This window comes from Zerene cesonia, chromosome 3 (assembly GCF_012273895.1).
Source record: "Zerene cesonia ecotype Mississippi chromosome 3, Zerene_cesonia_1.1, whole genome shotgun sequence".
NCBI classification, from domain to species: domain Eukaryota; kingdom Metazoa; phylum Arthropoda; class Insecta; order Lepidoptera; family Pieridae; genus Zerene; species Zerene cesonia.
Window position 1 is genome coordinate 4,845,970 of NC_052104.1, and position 17,450 is coordinate 4,863,419.

General features: G+C 32.3%; 2 protein-coding genes across 2 annotated transcripts; both read right to left on the reverse strand.

Annotated features, from left to right (window-relative positions):
• Positions 1-136: 136 nt before the first annotated feature.
• Positions 137-1,645, reverse strand: LOC119838476 (transmembrane emp24 domain-containing protein 3). The gene is made up of 4 exons (XM_038364427.1): positions 1,375-1,645; positions 1,082-1,199; positions 885-1,012; positions 137-416 (listed from the first exon to the last, which is right to left on the reverse strand). The coding sequence occupies exons 1-4, from the start codon at positions 1,528-1,530 to the stop codon at positions 192-194; spliced, it is 627 nt and encodes a 208-aa protein (XP_038220355.1). The 5' UTR covers positions 1,531-1,645; the 3' UTR covers positions 137-191.
• Positions 1,646-2,771: 1,126 nt separating this feature from the next.
• Positions 2,772-17,405, reverse strand: LOC119836447 (glutamate dehydrogenase, mitochondrial). The gene is made up of 9 exons (XM_038361778.1): positions 16,828-17,405; positions 13,603-13,803; positions 10,888-11,027; positions 10,131-10,224; positions 9,379-9,536; positions 6,015-6,176; positions 4,379-4,583; positions 3,408-3,562; positions 2,772-3,111 (listed from the first exon to the last, which is right to left on the reverse strand). Exons 1-9 carry the CDS (start codon positions 17,258-17,260, stop codon positions 2,995-2,997), a joined length of 1,665 nt encoding a protein of 554 aa, XP_038217706.1. The 5' UTR covers positions 17,261-17,405; the 3' UTR covers positions 2,772-2,994.
• Positions 17,406-17,450: the final 45 nt, after the last annotated feature.

The window sequence follows — 17,450 nt, forward strand, 5'->3', positions numbered from 1 at the left end:
CATCAAGGCAATCCGCTTTCATGTCTGAAATAACACCTAGGTATATATTTGGTTTGTTCGATTTATGCTTATGTGTAGCACTATTTTCTTACAAGTAATTTTTCTTATTTTGCTTGGTAGGAATAAAACAAATCAAAGTGAATTAACACAAGAAATATATTAATAAATATGCTATTACACTATTTCATTAATCATTTATATAAAGTTGGTCTATCGCTAAAGAAATTCTTTAATATCATGACTTGTGCAAATGTGACACAGACAATAGCTAAAGTTTCACCAATAGACCACCAGAAAACTCTTTCATTTAGGTCTTCCGCTCTCTTGCGTCCTTGGGCTTCTCTTAACCTATGGTGGGTTTGATGATCAATAATTCTATTTAAAGCTGAATGTATTTCTTCTGCTGAGGTTTCAAGCTGAAAGGTAAAAATAAAATTAGCAGGGTTATTATAATGCACATAACTGCACCTGTGTTAAGTCAAGGTGAAACATTTTATGTAAATACTATTAAATTACCATAACAATATGAATGAGTTTTTATCACCAAAGTAATCTATAGGACTTCACACATAAGTGCAGTTTTATACAATGCATTTTATGTTGCAAATTATTCATTTTATATTTGTAAATGATAAAAATGATTAATATCCAGATGTTTGAATAATCAACAATTACTAACATTAATAATTATTGCAATACACTTAAAGTGTCACATAAAAGTCATTTTAATGAAGAAGTATTAGTATTAGTAAGGTAAAATTATTCTAACCAAATTTAAATATTATTTACATAAAAATCAACAACATTATTCAAGCATACATTTGTATTGTAACAAAATGTACATAAGGAAGAAAGCTAAAATTAAACATAAATACCAGTATTACCTGTGTAAGTACAGTTGCATGATCACCAACACCTGGCAGTGGTGTTTCAGGGCCAACATTTAGCTCCATATAAACCAGTTTGTGTGAAAATGTACTAAATTCATTACTGAAGCACACTTTGTACACACCTAAAAGAACATAATGTTTAATTAAAAGGAAGTTACACAACACTAATATATAAGTAGTTCTTCAATTACCAGTGTGTTGAGCTGTAAATTGATGTGAATCATACTGCATCTTCTGTTGCTGATAGATAATTTGCTTATTGGGACCCTCAACTTTTACATCAACATCGTACTGACCTCCTGTGATAACCTGTGAAATAGAAAAAAAAAACATACAAATAATACTCATAATTATCAAAAACTAATTTTTCAGCCATCAATAAAATAGGTTATTTTGATGACACTTTAAACAACAATTATTCAAGTCTTAAGTGCAAGTAAATACGACCGACGTATTTAATTGTTATAATTGTTGTTAAATTTACCTGATATTCTAGGGAAGCTGAGGTATTTTTCTCTATTTCTTGATAGAAACATTCTTCGGCGCTGTCAGGTAATTCGAAAGTTAGCTCTACACTTTTCGTTAATATTCCATCGATTAAGAGTACCAGAACAGTAAATATCAAAGTTTTTGCAAACATCTTTCTTCAAAATTCGTATAATCGGTAGAGCACATCAAAAATAGTTAGTTTTAGCGATAACTTTATCGAAGCTATTCTGACAGTGACGTTTATAACAACACATCATACACGTAATTGGCTGCGTTTCTGTTTCCTTATTGTCATTTTTGTAACAATTTGGCATTTACACACATATTTTACGTAACTTATAAATAGTCCAATTTTGTCCGATGGGTATTGATTCAATTTAGATTAATTTATATGGATAGTTACAATTATTTAATATAGGTAGTATCACAGATAACATACTGCTATAGTAGTTTGTAGAAATTTATAATATCGTCTAGTAGGCACTATGCACGTAGTGTATATTAGAAAGAGTATTATAATGAGACGGGTAGTTCAATATATTACTTACTCTGTGGTGCCCAAAAACTTCGTATATTTTTTTAAAATATTAATATTTTTTTATAACGCCCTATAATTCTCGTTTGAAGAAATATCCGAATGAAGGTGTACAGAGTATAAAATGTTCTGTGTATACAATATTATATACACAGAATATTTAAATTGAATTCTGTACGTAATATATTCAATTTCAATATTCTGTGGTTCAATGTTCCAAAGTTACACTAACATACAAACCTAAAAAATCCATTATACTTAGCAATTACTCTGGTTGGTTACTGTTTACAATAAGTATGTATAGGTGAGTCGATGTTATTTCCGTATGTACTTAATATTATATTTAATACTACACGAGCATTGCGTACTTTGTTACCAGTATTTATTTATTTAAAAGGAGAAAACTTAACAAAACATAAGGCCAATAGTCTATATGTATTTACTTTTTAACTTTTATATTATAGTATAAATTTTACACGCGCAAGTCTGTTAGAATGTACTTTTGCTACTATTTCAAGACAAAAGTCATAGCAGTCGACCGAGCTGGTAGTTCATTTAATGGCAAGCGATCACCGTGGCTCAATTTTTTATTCATAATATATATTAAGGTCTACTGACAGCTAATTTTACAGTCCCTGATTAATAAACTCAGTAAATTAATTAAGCCAATAAAAAGTTAAATATGAGTGTCAAAAATGAAGTATCATGGACCAAAATAACACAAAAGCTCAGTTCAAAAGTGTAGGTACACATTTTATTGTATATGTAAGGGTGGCAAGGATTGTCCTGTTGTATGAATTCCTTATTTATTGTCCAAAGAATGTAGCTTTTAAATTATTCGAAATAAAAACTCATTGTAACGGTAAAACAATTTAATTCGAAAACCAAGACATTACAGTTGGAAAATCACATTTTTTACTTATAAGATAAACAACAAGTTAAAATTATAAAAGCCATGATTTCAAGAAATAAAATACTGTGTATATAACGTCTTATCTGTAATGACTCAAGTGCATGGGGGGCTAAATGGGAGTCTTTCAAATGCAGACAATACTTGAAATTCGTATTAATATGATTAGATTAGAAAGCGAGACCCGCGTCGGCGTAAGTTGTGAAGATCTTCTCGATGGAGTTGGCGTACGCCGCCGTTCTCAGGTCCAGACCGAGGTTGAACTTCATGGCAGTCTTCATGATAGCCTGATAACAATCAAACATATAACATTTGAGAATATTACTAATTTATACTAGAATTAACAGTATAATTAAAAAAATATTGAAGATTATTTTCGAAAATGAACCCATAATAAACAATTGAAGCAAGCTTTTGTCTCCGCTGGCATCATAAAATCTTTAAAAACAGTCTACTTTAAACACTTTTACATACTTATAAAACAATCAAATCTCATAATATCGTAGCACAAGAATTATAAAAAGAAAATATCATTAAATAAGAGTGCAAAGAAGAAAAAACTGCATTGAAAATTAATTCGAACCCTAGCAGAGCGCTCCATGGTGTAGTCAAGGCCGGAGTGCACGATGTCCTTCTCGGAGGCACCGGAGATGCGCTTCTGGAAGGACTCGGAGGGCGTCACCGGGATGCGCCCGCCCACGCGCCCGAAGCGACGCTCTAGCGACTCTTGCACGGACTCTGCCAATTTATTATAACGTCATTACACTATATTATGGTGGATGGCGTCGCGGACGTACTATTTGTATGTTGGTATTCGTCGTGTATTAGGGAAGGACTAAAGAGTGTCGAGTCCAGTGGCATAGCTAGAGGCACAAGGGCCCTGTTGCATAGAATCGGGCCCTCCTCCTCTCTTTCCGCCTTCCTCCCCTCTTTCAAAGCTGAGGTTAGAGGACCCCCTGAGCTCCGGGGCCCTGGTGCACTGCACCACCTGGCCCTATGATAGCTACGCCACTGGTGTCGACAGAACGCAATGGGTTTTTAGTCGGTAGAAACACGGTCATTTACACCTTGCCCAGGGGCCGTGGGTAACGTCGGATATATGCAAGGTATGTATGTATTTTTTATGGTGGGGAAACCTTCTATACAATAAGCATATTATAGCAGAAATGTTAAATAACATAGGTAAGAGACTCAGATAAGAAAAAGTCCCGTGGAGAATGGTAGCCTTTGGGTAATTATGGAAATGTAAAAATGTATTTATTTGTGACCAAACGGTTAAAGAGCTTGAGTAAGGAATCATAAAAAATTAAATTGATTACAACAAAAGTCTATATCAAAAGCATATTATAGTATTGTATATTGTATTGTATAGTCAGTACACGCATATTAAATGAAAAGTAATATTCAAGGAGCCTTCACGAATGCGATTTAGTTAGCTCAAGCAGGTGTATGTATGTATGGAAACCAGACAATTCATATACGTACATATCACAAGAAATATATGTTTCTTTTTTATTATCGCTTCATCAAATAATACAAAAAAAATGGTCTCACCCAACAGATGGTAGTTGGACTCCCTCTCATACTTGAACGTGAGACGTCCGTAAGACACGTGGTTGAGGTTCTTGAGCCATTCGAAGAAGGAGACGGTGACACCGCCCGCGTTGATGTACAGGTCCGGGATCACCAGGATGTTGCGGTCAATGAGGATCTTGTCGGCCGCGGGCGTGGTCGGCCCGTTGGCCGCTTCCGCGATTATCTAAAAAATAAATAAATAAATAAATATAAAAATAATTAAGTAATAAATAGTACGTATGGTTGCTACCAGTTGGAATATGTGAGTAGATTACTTCAATTACAATCCCAAAGAGATTTGAAAATGTGTGATTTTTCATAGTGTAATACATTGAAGTGATGAAAGGGACACTAAAAGTAATGTTACCTAATATATGAAAGAAAATTCTATTACAATACCAATAAGCAGGAAATCGACATAATTAATTTTATATTTGGAATGAGCTAATCAAATTGTGCGTCAATGTAAATGGTTCACAATTCGTAGCGGTTTTTTTTAGTTTCGTAATTCGTAACTGTGTTTAATTTTGCCAAATAACAATCATATCATTGTTATAAAAATTTTAATAGTTCTTTATTTTAGTAAAAACATAATGTGTAATAAATAATTCAATCCTTCTCAATTATTGAACTTGCTACAAAGTACATCAATGACCGAGAGCAATGATCTATGTTAAAAATACAATGTATATTGGAAATTAGCCAATTAGGGCTTGTGTCTACGTTGGATGATCTAGAATCTATGCAGATACTTGACGATTACTGTTGCTTTGTAACAAAATAACTTCTCTCTCTTCTGTGCTTTGCATAAATACTTTCATCTATTTTCTAGAAATTTTTTCATATTTTTTTTAAATTCCCTCTCTATAAATTGTTTTAGTGTTTTTATTTTCTTTTATTAGAATATAGGAATATAACCTGAGGCAAAAAAGACTAAATAGTTCCTAACTACACCTAAGGCGGATAGTTGAATCATGTTGCATACTGTTTAAAATTTTCTTGTGAATGCCACGGCAAATAAATGATATATGATTTTAATCTTAATCTATCATTTCTCGGAAGTTAAAACCTATAATGTATATAAAATACAAACCAATGAACAACTAGCCTATAATAATTATAGTACCTGGATGACCGAGCTTTGCTCGGTACTTTTTTTTTATAAATTGTGTTTTTTGGAAATTATATTTTAGTACGAATTACATACTAATAAATTGATGAAATATGAATAATATTTTTCGATCTTACCGACAGAAACGCCTCCTATTTGTTAATAAAGTAAGTTTAAGTCGATAAAACACGGAATATGACATTTTCTAAAAAAGATTCCTAGCTAGATCGATTTATCGCCCCCGAAACCCCCTATATACTAAATTTCATGAAAATCGTTGGAGCCGATTCCGAGATTCCAACTATATATATATATATATATATATATATATATACAAGAATTGCTCGTTTAAAGATATAAGATTCATACAAAGACTATTTTCACGAATTCGTTTAAACAATTAAATACTGTATCTTTGTAAATACTGTAAATACTGTATCTTTGTTATGAAATATATATTGTAAATGATTATATTTTAAATGAATATTGTTCGTGAAAGTTTACCTTAGCCTGGATTTTGTGAGCGTTTTCCTTGTGGATGACTTGTTCAACAGCAGCTGGCACAAGGATATCGCATTTCTCGTACAACATGTTCTCGCCTTCGTACGGCTTCGCGCCGGGGAACCCAACAATGGTACCATTTTCGATCCTGTAGTCTTCGAGAGCCTGGAGATAAAGAATAAATAGTTAATTGAGAATTGAAAAATGAAACTTTACTGTTATTGTCTTAAAACTGCAAACTCAAAGCCAATTTTTATCAATATTAGCTATTTAAATTTTCGAAGACAAACACGAATAAAATTCTTCATTCACTAAAGTGAACACCAGACTAAAGTTTAGAAGTGAATGAAGTGGCAATAGTAAGGTACCAACTCATTTTCTCACTCTTCTTCACCAGACGGCATTAAAAAAGAAAAAAAAAATCATAATTAAGAACAATCTAGTTCAGAAATTGAAGTAAACATATGTTTAAATATATAAGAGACGTTGATAAGTGTGATTTTTATTGATAATTAATTTTCTGATAACATAACACCTTTTAACATTCACTGTGATACGAATATTTTTTTTTATTGTTTTGTGTCGTATGGTGTTTATAAAACCTTGAAACCCAGACAAGGTGAATCACGTTCGGTATTATGACAAATTTTATCATCATGTATAAATGAAAAAAATATTTCTATGTAATAAATTATTTCTACGTTAGAATTTTTAATTTTAGGTAATTAATAATTATATATTTGCTTTGTAGGATTGCAAATGGTAAAACGGGACCTGATTACGCAGTCTTTCTGCCTGTCTGTCCGTCTTTCACCAAACTGTATCTCATAAACCTTTATAGGTAGACAGTTGAAATTTTCAGAGATGATGTATTTCTGTTGCCGCTATCACAACAAATGCTGCAGCATCGGCTGGCACGGTCTTAATTGGATGGGTTACAATTTTTTGCAGTTACTCTTTAGCTTATTTGTACGGTCTCTTAGTGCAAAAACTATTTACAGCAATTTATATATCTAACTATTTATCGTAATTTATTACGCCTAATACTGATGACCGTGGTGAAAAATATTTGTCATTATAATCATGAAATTCAACAATGTAAGGTAAACTCGGATAAAGTTAATATTTAATATTTCATTGTTTGTTGTCCAACTGCATTGCTCACGTTATTCGCATGCGTGATTCGCCTATATAGAACAAGGTTAAAATATAAAAATGGTCCTGTATATAACAGATAGATGTACCTGTATATAAGATATATAATCTTAAGATAAAAGTACGTTCAATGTATCAAGATATATAGGAATCTAAATCTGACCGATGAATGATGTGAGTGCATTAAAGTTTTAATAATCGTAATTTCGTCCCAATTTATTAAAACAAATGAAAGTAAGAATAAAATTTACTCCAACGAGACTACATTTATTGGTAATATAATTTATTCGCAATCGGATGTTATCATAAAAATGAAGATTCTTTAATGCTTTATCTGGCAACCGCTGACCGCATGTCATTTTAGCATGTTTGTTTTTATCTCGTTGTAAAAACAGAGTCAGTCTACGAGAAGTTTAATGTACTTATCTAAGGTCATTTAGTCTATGTCACTGTAGGTAAGTAGGTATTTGTTATTCCAAGGTCAATACTTTTTGCAAGCAGTAAGTCATCCAACGGAAAGAGAGTGAAAAAAGTTAAGGGTATAGATAATATTGAATACATGATAGATTTATTCCGCTTTTTAAGGAGGACGAAGGTTGTTTTACGGGAGCTTGTATATTCAATGTTAGTATTTTTTTTATTAGCGTAACATGTTTGTTTGTATGTTAGCGATTCCTTCAGTTTCGACTCTGACCCGGACTTTTAAAAACGGACAGATTTTATTTAAACTTGTTACACTTATCAACAAACGCTGTCTTTATTTCTTATAAAAAATGTTAAATCTGTCAAAGCCAACGAAATTGTACATAGTCATTCATTGTTGTCTCTTATGTCCATACCGTTTTTAGAAGACAACAGAACCATCTTTATCGATGCCCGGTAAAATTTTACGAATGCCATAAAAGATAAAAAACGATAACATAGTAACAGCTGTTCAATGTCATAGTACTTACTTCCAATAAAATTATTGAATAGTTATCAGCCGCTTGAAGTGCACTCTATCGCTTTCTATTAATATCTCATGTTTGGCTGTATTAATAAAATAATCAAATTGCGATAGCTTTATGGTGGGAACAATGGCACATAAATATTAAAATATCATTTACAAACAACGATGGACAGGGTAACTAGATACATAACATTAAAATTTCTGCTAATCATTTAATGGGCCAAAAGTCTCCCATCCGGCCTCTCGCGAATTCACAATCAACAATGTATGTAGGTACCCACCTACCTATTTATATAACTCATGTAATCATGGCATTTGGCATACTGCAAATAAGTTTGTGTCGTTCAAAACATTGAGCAATATCATAGATCCTATTTACACAATATTCCCCGTTTCTTTAAATGTATATATGATAAAAATTCTGTCACTATGATTTATCTCAATAGAATAAAATAAATTTTACTTATACACAGCAAATGGCAAAAGTAATACAAGTTAAAAGGCTTTAGAATTACACTATATTTAAAACTAGATTCTATTGAATTATGCTTGATACATTGCATGTTACATAAAGGGCGTCCATTAATTACGAGGCATTCAAGGAGAGTAAGGGGCCAAGTTGAATCCCACTTTTGGGAGATAGGTCTTGGCAAACATCGCGTATTTTTTTTTTCCCCACTAGAAACATGAAAAAGTGACGACGACGATGTCTACCAGAAACTGTAATGCCTCTCAATGGTGCTTTAATATTTAATAGTTATAATAATTTACTTTAATATTTATCATAATTTTATATTTTTGTAAATAAGCCAACATCATCATCTTATTAAAACCATGCGCAATTGTTGGTTTTAATATTCGTAATTAATAAATTAATGTGCACTGCTAGCTGTAATTGAGGTCAAATTTATTAAACACACAAACAACATGACTATTTATTTTATTCATTGTGTTCATTATGTGTATAACGATTATTTTAGAAATATGTAAATATGAATTATAAATATATATCTATATGGAAATGTTATGACGCTACTCGAAAAGTAATCATCGAACTACTTACTGTACTTAAATTAAAACAAAGTAAAAACCACTTCATAAATTTCAATCACACGAAATGCGCGCGTAAGCGCAGATATGCATGAATATTGTAGAGGGTTCCAGAAGCTCACCCATAGGTTCGATAACGTCTGGGCTATGAATGGCACCATCGTGTTCAACAACAATGGTGCATGAATATACTAGAAGATTCTAGAAGCTCACCTTAGGGTCGATACCGTCCGGGTTGTGGATGGCGCCGTCGTGCTCAATGATACCGATGCAAGTGGCGCCCGCGCGGACGAGGTAGCGGCACGTATGCAGACCCACGTTACCGAAACCTTGGACGATGAATGTCTTACCACCCCAGCCGGGCGTTGTTCCTGAAGAAATTTAATGTGTTTTAATGTCATCCCCAATTTTGATGATTCTTTTTGATCATACATTAAATATTGATTCCATTATTATGGAAAGTTTTTTAAGATAAAATTCTCAGCATAAACTTATCGTAAGACTAGCTGTACCAAAATTACACCAAGGAGATTATAAAGAACATTCATGATAATAAAAAGCTGTCAAAATTATCTACTACAAAATTTCTGTGAACACGAAACAAAACCAAAAATTTATTCGCATTATTATTTTCTCATTTTAAATTCAAAAAGTATACACGATTTACGAAATTTTACAATAACACAATTACTAAGAAATTGTATCTTAACATAAATGAGATAGTATTCAAATTACATAAACTATCGTGTTGACATTTCTAACTAATAACTTTCTTTATTATTGTAATAAATGTATCCAATTTAAATTTATGTCCATAATTTAATAGTTACTAGTTAAAATATAATGCCTATGTTATTAATTGCTAGATAATACAAAAAAAACACTGTTCATAATACCATGATAACATAAATTTATAAATAATTAAAGATATATTAAGGTAATTATTGTATTGTGTTCATACATACCGATCATACTCATGTAATTGGCCTCGTTGATGAAATTTTCGAGTCCGTGGAAAACACCACGGCCGGTCGCAGATACTCTTCCGTGGATACCACCCTAGATATAATATAAACAATTATTTAGCTAAACATATATATTTTGGCATTTGCGTGACAACTTTTTGCATTTTCAGAATTGTTGTCATTATAAAGTCGTCAGAAATATAACTGCCTAAATTATATTGTGGGTGTGGCTTTATGCTTCCCCTAGTTTGCATTTAGCCTCAAACTCATGATAATAATAATATTTATTTAATTTTGGACATATTCAACAAAAAAACAAGCGGAGTGTCGTGCCTGTGTCGAGATAATATTAATTAGTTTGTGTTTTGATAAGATTATGAAAATCATTATGCATAGTATCAAGTTGCTAAGCGATTATTTTAATACATATAATCAAGGAACTCTGTTGTCTAGATTCACTAATTAATCGTATAGAGTAGAAGGTTTAGAAAAAAGAAAAGCACATGCCCATATATTTAAGAACCGTAGAATGCATGCGAGACTTCCAGAACTTTCATCTTACTTGACAGGCTAAACTAACTGGTAAGTATTATATTATAAAAATCAAGAATATGGTCATCATTTATGATACATTTGATATCATACGTAATCAAACATAATATGAAAACACTGTAACTTGAAACCCTCGATAGATGGGTGACCAAAGTCATACGTTGAATCAAATTTTATGGGTAGAATGTTAACAATTAAAACTGACCTGATTGATGGGTTTGCCAGTAACACAGGCGTGTGCGTTGATGTCTTGGTAGCCGACGGTCTTGGCGTATGTGTCAGCGATCCAGGACATCTCACGTTCTCCGGTACCCATGTCGGGGGCCGGCACGTCAACGCCCGGCCCTTTAGCAAAAAAGGATTCGTAACTACGGGATTAATGGGAGTACACATATTTTGTTTTATTTTTAGAAAATGAAAAAGTTGATGGAAACTGAGCTAGACTAAGAAAATTATAAAGAAATTTTGAATGTAAATAAAGCATGAATAAATAAAATAAATACATAAACCCACGGAATTATCGAGTAACATAGCAAATAAAAATACAGTCGAATTGAGAACTTTCGTTTTGAGGGAATGTTGGTTAAAGATAAGGATTTATGAGTCTTATTAAAATAAGAAATTACCAAAGACAGGATTTATATTTTAGGTATATCACTACATAGTAAAAACATTGTTGCTTTCTCTGTTCCTATGTCCTATGTCCTGTGTATGTTTAAAACTACCTTACGGATTTCGACGGTTTTTTTTTTTAATAGATAGAGTGATCCAAGAAGAAAGTTTATATGTATAATAACATCTCTTAAACTACTCCGAATTTAACGCGTGCCTAAAAGTTAGTTATATATAAGTATGTTGAATCATTCAATCATCAAACATTTAGAATTATTATAAATACTGTTGTTTGTACTCTGTTTATTAAATCATACATAATAGATACATAAAAACAGTCATTTCAATTATAGATTAAATGTTTCTACGTGCAATTTGGCGTTGCGTAAACGTGATAGACAATTTGGAAAACGCCAGAATAATCTAGGAAAGGTCTTTGACTTTGTATCTCATATAAAGCCGTTTACTTATCAGGTCTAAAGTACTTGATGGTTTTACTAGATATATTTTACAACATGTATTCATACGGTTACAGAGGAATCTTGTTAAAAAAAACTGCACGTGCCTTACATGAAAGTACGGCCACAGTATGGCTTCAAATTGTTTGACAATGAAAAGGGATTTATTTTTATAGACGCCCTTCGAAAATTACCTCTAAGTTTTATATGAACTGCTAAAGAGAACATGCAAGGTGTTTAAATATAGAAAGATGCGATCAACCAAATGATTTAAAACAAAAGAAGGTTGGGAATTTACTATTAAGCAAAGCGTTCACTTTTAAGAGATTATGGAAATTTATTTTTAAATTTCCGTTTCCTTTTCCTCACGTGTCCCAGTCCATTCCTTCTTTCCAGTCTTTATTCCTTTCCTTTTTCCTTACCCCATAAAAGCGGGCAGCGCATTCTTAGAGTCACTACCTTTGCAAATATTCATGGGCGGTGGTGATCGCTTACCACCAGCTCAGTTGCCCGCTATGACATAAAAAAAAAATGTTTGAGAAAATTCTTTGGTGTATACCCGCCCTAAAACAACTTCTACTTATTCACAATAAACTCATTTATTATTTTATAATGTACATTTAATGTAACTTAAAACAAGTTAATGATTTAAATATAATCATTCTATTTACCAAAATAAATTTTTGCTACTCAGTCACGTTTCATTTAATCACGATATATTTGTGTGGTCGACATCAACATGTTTATATCTTATTGATAACCTGTCATACGATCGGAAATAATACAGATTAAATAAGCTGATTATCCAAAATAAGATTGTGACGTATTTGATTGATCATGTCTAAGGGATTTTGACAGAATGAAAGTTTGTTACTAAGAGGCGAGTCCTTGAATATATACTTATTAACACATCCGATTCTCGGTTCTATGCTTATAATAATTTTCTAGACCTCTTATCTTGAGATAGAATTGTTTGTTTAAAATTTTATATAGTATTCATATATTTATCAAAACATTTAGTAACTTGCATAACAACAATGACGTCATTAAGTAGGCGTGTGGCTACGTGCGGCTACGTGACATACGAGTTAGTATTTTGTTTGTTAGAATTGCTATATTTATTAGCAGGGGATATCATTAAAATATGCACTAAGTATCATTTCATGGAACATTATGTAACTGAAAACGAATACGATAGAGTTATATAACACGTTGATGTAAAGCGCGTCATAACCACACCTCTTGTTACTGTATGAAGAGTGTGTATGTATTTGTGACATCCTATTTTTATCCATACAAAATGACTACGTATTCGGTCCCTGCGTGGGGGCAATGTTAACAAGAAATATTCAAATACTGATCATTTATCATGGATATCATAATCTCCGAATTTTCACTGTTTTTTTTTCTGAAGAATATGAAGTGGTTGAGAGCAAAGGTTAGACTTACCTTCGCAATTAATAGGTTAACTTGTTAGTAATTGCTAAACATACCAGTTTCAAAAGTGGTTACTAACATGTTAGTAGTGAAATATGTGCTATTTATTATAAATTTTGATTGAGTTACTGAGGTAAAACTATATCAGATGCTATCTATCTTCATATCCTATTTCAAACTGTTTTGCAACTTGGAGAAATTTTGTGAAAATAAATTAATGTTGTATGTATACGAATAAATAAAAAATATAACTATAACTATAACTAATACCTCAGTTAAAAGTTTATTTTTTTTTATTCATGTTATAGCTAGCAACTGAGCTTGTGGTTCGACTGATGGTAACCTTCCCCGGTGCGAGCTACTCCCACATTCCAAAGTTTAAGTTTGCAATAGAAAATTACGTCAATACTCACCAATGAAACCCTTCTTTGCGAGCTCCAAGGTGAATCGTCGCGTGATCTTTTCCAACTCATGCTCGGAGTATTCCTTGGGGTTGATCTTGATGCCAGCCTTTGCACCGCCAAATGGTACGTCGACGCATGCGCATTTGAACGTCATAAGAGCTGAAAGGGCTTTCACCTCATCCCTTGTCACGTCTGTTGAGAATCTTATACCTGCCAACAATTTAATCGGTATTTAATTTTGGTCTCGTCCTTATTGTCGAAGGCTTTAAAGGTTTGGATTTATAAACATTTGGTTAGTCAATTATTCAGAAATGTCAGAACATTTTGACACGAGAATTTTATAAATATGTATATAGATTATTATATGCTTATATATTAGCTTCACTTGTATTATACATAAAAAAACAAATAGGTAAACCGACTAGTCCATTTTCACCCACTTTAAACGGACCGAAATAATTCATACTTTTCTTATCGAGGATAGATGCTTACACAATAATTTCATGAGTTAACATCATTATCGTAATTAGGATCGCAAAGATTAAATAATTTCCTTACTTATACCCTGTATATGTAAGGAAAGTATACACTCGTGAGACAGTGTAGTTGATCCCATCCTTAAAGTTTTTTAGATTTTTAACTACATTTATTATTGTGGTTTGTTGGTCAATGACTTCCAACGTGAATCGTGATTTCATGCCATTTCGTTTTTATAAAAAACAACTGAAACGATACAACGTCGCCGTGCCACTCAATCGGGGCCAAACCGCCTAATAATAGTTGTCTACATTGGAAAATTAAAGCTTACAGTCCTATTTTTACAGCAAATGTCACCAAATTTTTGAATCGATATCAAAATAACAACTACACTCCAACAACATTACAGCTACAAAGTTCTTATTATCAAAATTTATTTTTTTCCATTTTTATTTTCATACATAAGAAAAAATCTTATAACGCAACTTAATTATGTATTGCGGTTTGTTTTTGAATATAGTTATAAAATAAAGTTCTGTTTTAAATTCCAAATACAACAAGTCAGTAAAGTAACTATCGCAAATATTGCAATAAATTGACAGAATCTTCAATTGTAGTAGAAGTAGAAGTACCAAAGGCCCAGGTGTAAAGCTGATAGTCATAAAAGTATACATTTAACTTAGTCGCATTGTGTTCTTATAGGTTTTAAAACCTAGTTTTTTTTACACTTAATTGTTTCTAGAACCACATTCATTTTCCTCAGTACCAAATTACGACTTTCTAAGGTTCACGTACCCTGACTAATCGCAATTACTACCTCCTACTCGGGTTCTATTTATGTGTTCATAGCAATTCAGATCCTGATTGTGACTTTTCTATCTTAGTAATTGATAAGAAATATAAAAAAAAAACATTTATTGATCTCCTAAGATAATTGATTTCCTAGATTTCTATGATACATAATACATTTAGGGGCGAGTGTCTTAATGCGTCATGCGAATTGATACTATAAACGTAGTTACGAAAAATACGTGAGGAAGATAACGTCACTACCACGCCTCTTGTTGCCAATTGCCATCAGCAAATCATAAACAACCAATAACGGAATTCGTCACCATTTTTATCTACGAGAAAAGTAATCTGTACTTCAATTTCTTTCCAAGAAATTTATCACGCACGACAGGAGGTTGATCGATGATCACTTAGTAGTCTAGGTTATCTTAAAATAACAAAACTAATGTAGGTGTAGGTACTTCAAGTCTGTAAATAAAGCAGCTATGTACTTGGATTTAAATGCTGCATTGCATTTCATTCAAAAAACATCATAACATATTTTCAAATGTCGTCCTATACTTGTGGGTTTCCGTATTCGTGCGTCTGTGAGTAACCGGCATAGGCAACTTGCACAATATAAGGTCTGAGACACATATGGTTTATCAATTTTCATCTATGGTTAACCACAGCTAGTCGTAGATAATAATACAACTATGTGAATATTAATAATAGAAAGTCTCCTAAACCTCTGCAATCAGCTTAGAAGATAGATTTGTTACGTTGCTATCTACACACTTTTTCTATAATTTTTTTACGTTTACCTTATCAGGCTGTTACGTGAATAAACATATATATGTACCTATTATTAATACAATTTTTAATACAAGCTTTGTTTTTGTAGATTTTTCAATTTCAAATCAAGATTTATAATGACATAATCCTGCTTAACCTGTTTCTATCTCAGGAGGCCAGTGATCAAAGTCGACTATTATAAACATGCTACATCAAAATATAGTAAGTTAATCTGTAATATATTAAAAAAAAAAACATCGAAATTAGAAATATTAAATAAAAGGTATATAGGAACTGTAACTGTAAGGACGCAAATAATATGAAGCCTTAGATTTATATTACTTTATTTGAACTACTACATCGATTTCAAAAATTATTTCATCGTTGGATATGACCCCTGAGTACTAAACAGGCTATGCATGTACCACGGGCGAAGCCGGGGCGGACCGCAATATATTGATTCCTAATTATATAATTTTGACAAACATATTCATTTTGTCAAATTATTAAATTTGACAAAATGAATGTGTAAAAGTTATAGCATTAGCTATAACTTTTTTATGAACGACAATTTTAGACAACTGCGGTTTTTTAGCCGCACTATTACCTAACACTTGGAAATTGATTTGCTCATGTATTCTTTCCCAAAAAAATGTTTCAGGTTTTACCATTTAACATGCCGAAAAAAGGAAGATTATTTCTGATGTACTCTACATTTCAGGTTTATTTTAACAAAAATAAAAATACGATTTACTTTATTATATTTCTGTTTATTATCGAAGTTGAAATATTTATTTCACACATTACATATCGAAATTTATAAACGGTAGGAGGAGACAGAGCAGGTGTATCGTACCTTAGAAAAATTCATTTGACACCCATGGAATATATTTTTCTCTTTATTATAATATAAAGCAAATAAATATACTAAAAATCGAACTACCTAACTACAAAAATACTTTAATAACAGCTGTAATCTAATTTTTTATATTACAGGTTATGTGTCCTGTTAATTTGGTTATCTACGTAACAGCGAATTCTACAATCACGTGTCTTCTGTGCTATAAATATATGTATATAATCATACTACGACAACAATGACTACCGATCCCACGCGAAATTATTTCTATTGTAGGGTAGTTAAGTTATAAGCAATATTCATATTAGATCAATACGAAATGAATAACTTACCTCCTTTAGTTGGGGTCCTGTGTGAGGAATGTTGAGCTCTGTATCCTAGGATCATTTCATAATCGCCAGAATCGCGTCTCAATGGAAACTGTATTTCAATAATATGATCACATGGCTGCATCATGTTTAAGATACCGGCTACCTTCTTCTTCTTTTCTTCAATAGAGACTCTGGATTTCATGTCTTCAACCAGTTTGTCTTCAATAACTTGGCACGCCCTGTGGAAAAAATATTCCACCATGTCGAAGAATCGTGGGTTTGCACTTGTGGGTATATCTTTAAGCCTATCTGGAATTTCATGACTCGCATATGATCGACACGAGACATTCACTGCAGCAGGTACGATTTTGAGGATATTATTGACTGCTTCATTTTGAATAGAATTTTTTAGAGGCGGTGAGACAGCCTTAGCGATATTTTTTAAGTGCAACATTTTGAAATTAAGTACTATAGTCGGGTAAGGTATCGGGTCGCTCTACACTTGAATCAAAATACACGAATTATAAGTGTTATAAAGAATAAAACAGCAGAGACGACCCGCCCCGACGGATTGCGAGTCGGCGACTATGGCTATGGTGCTGTGCGTCGTCTCATTATACCGTATTATCTATGGTTCTTTGGCT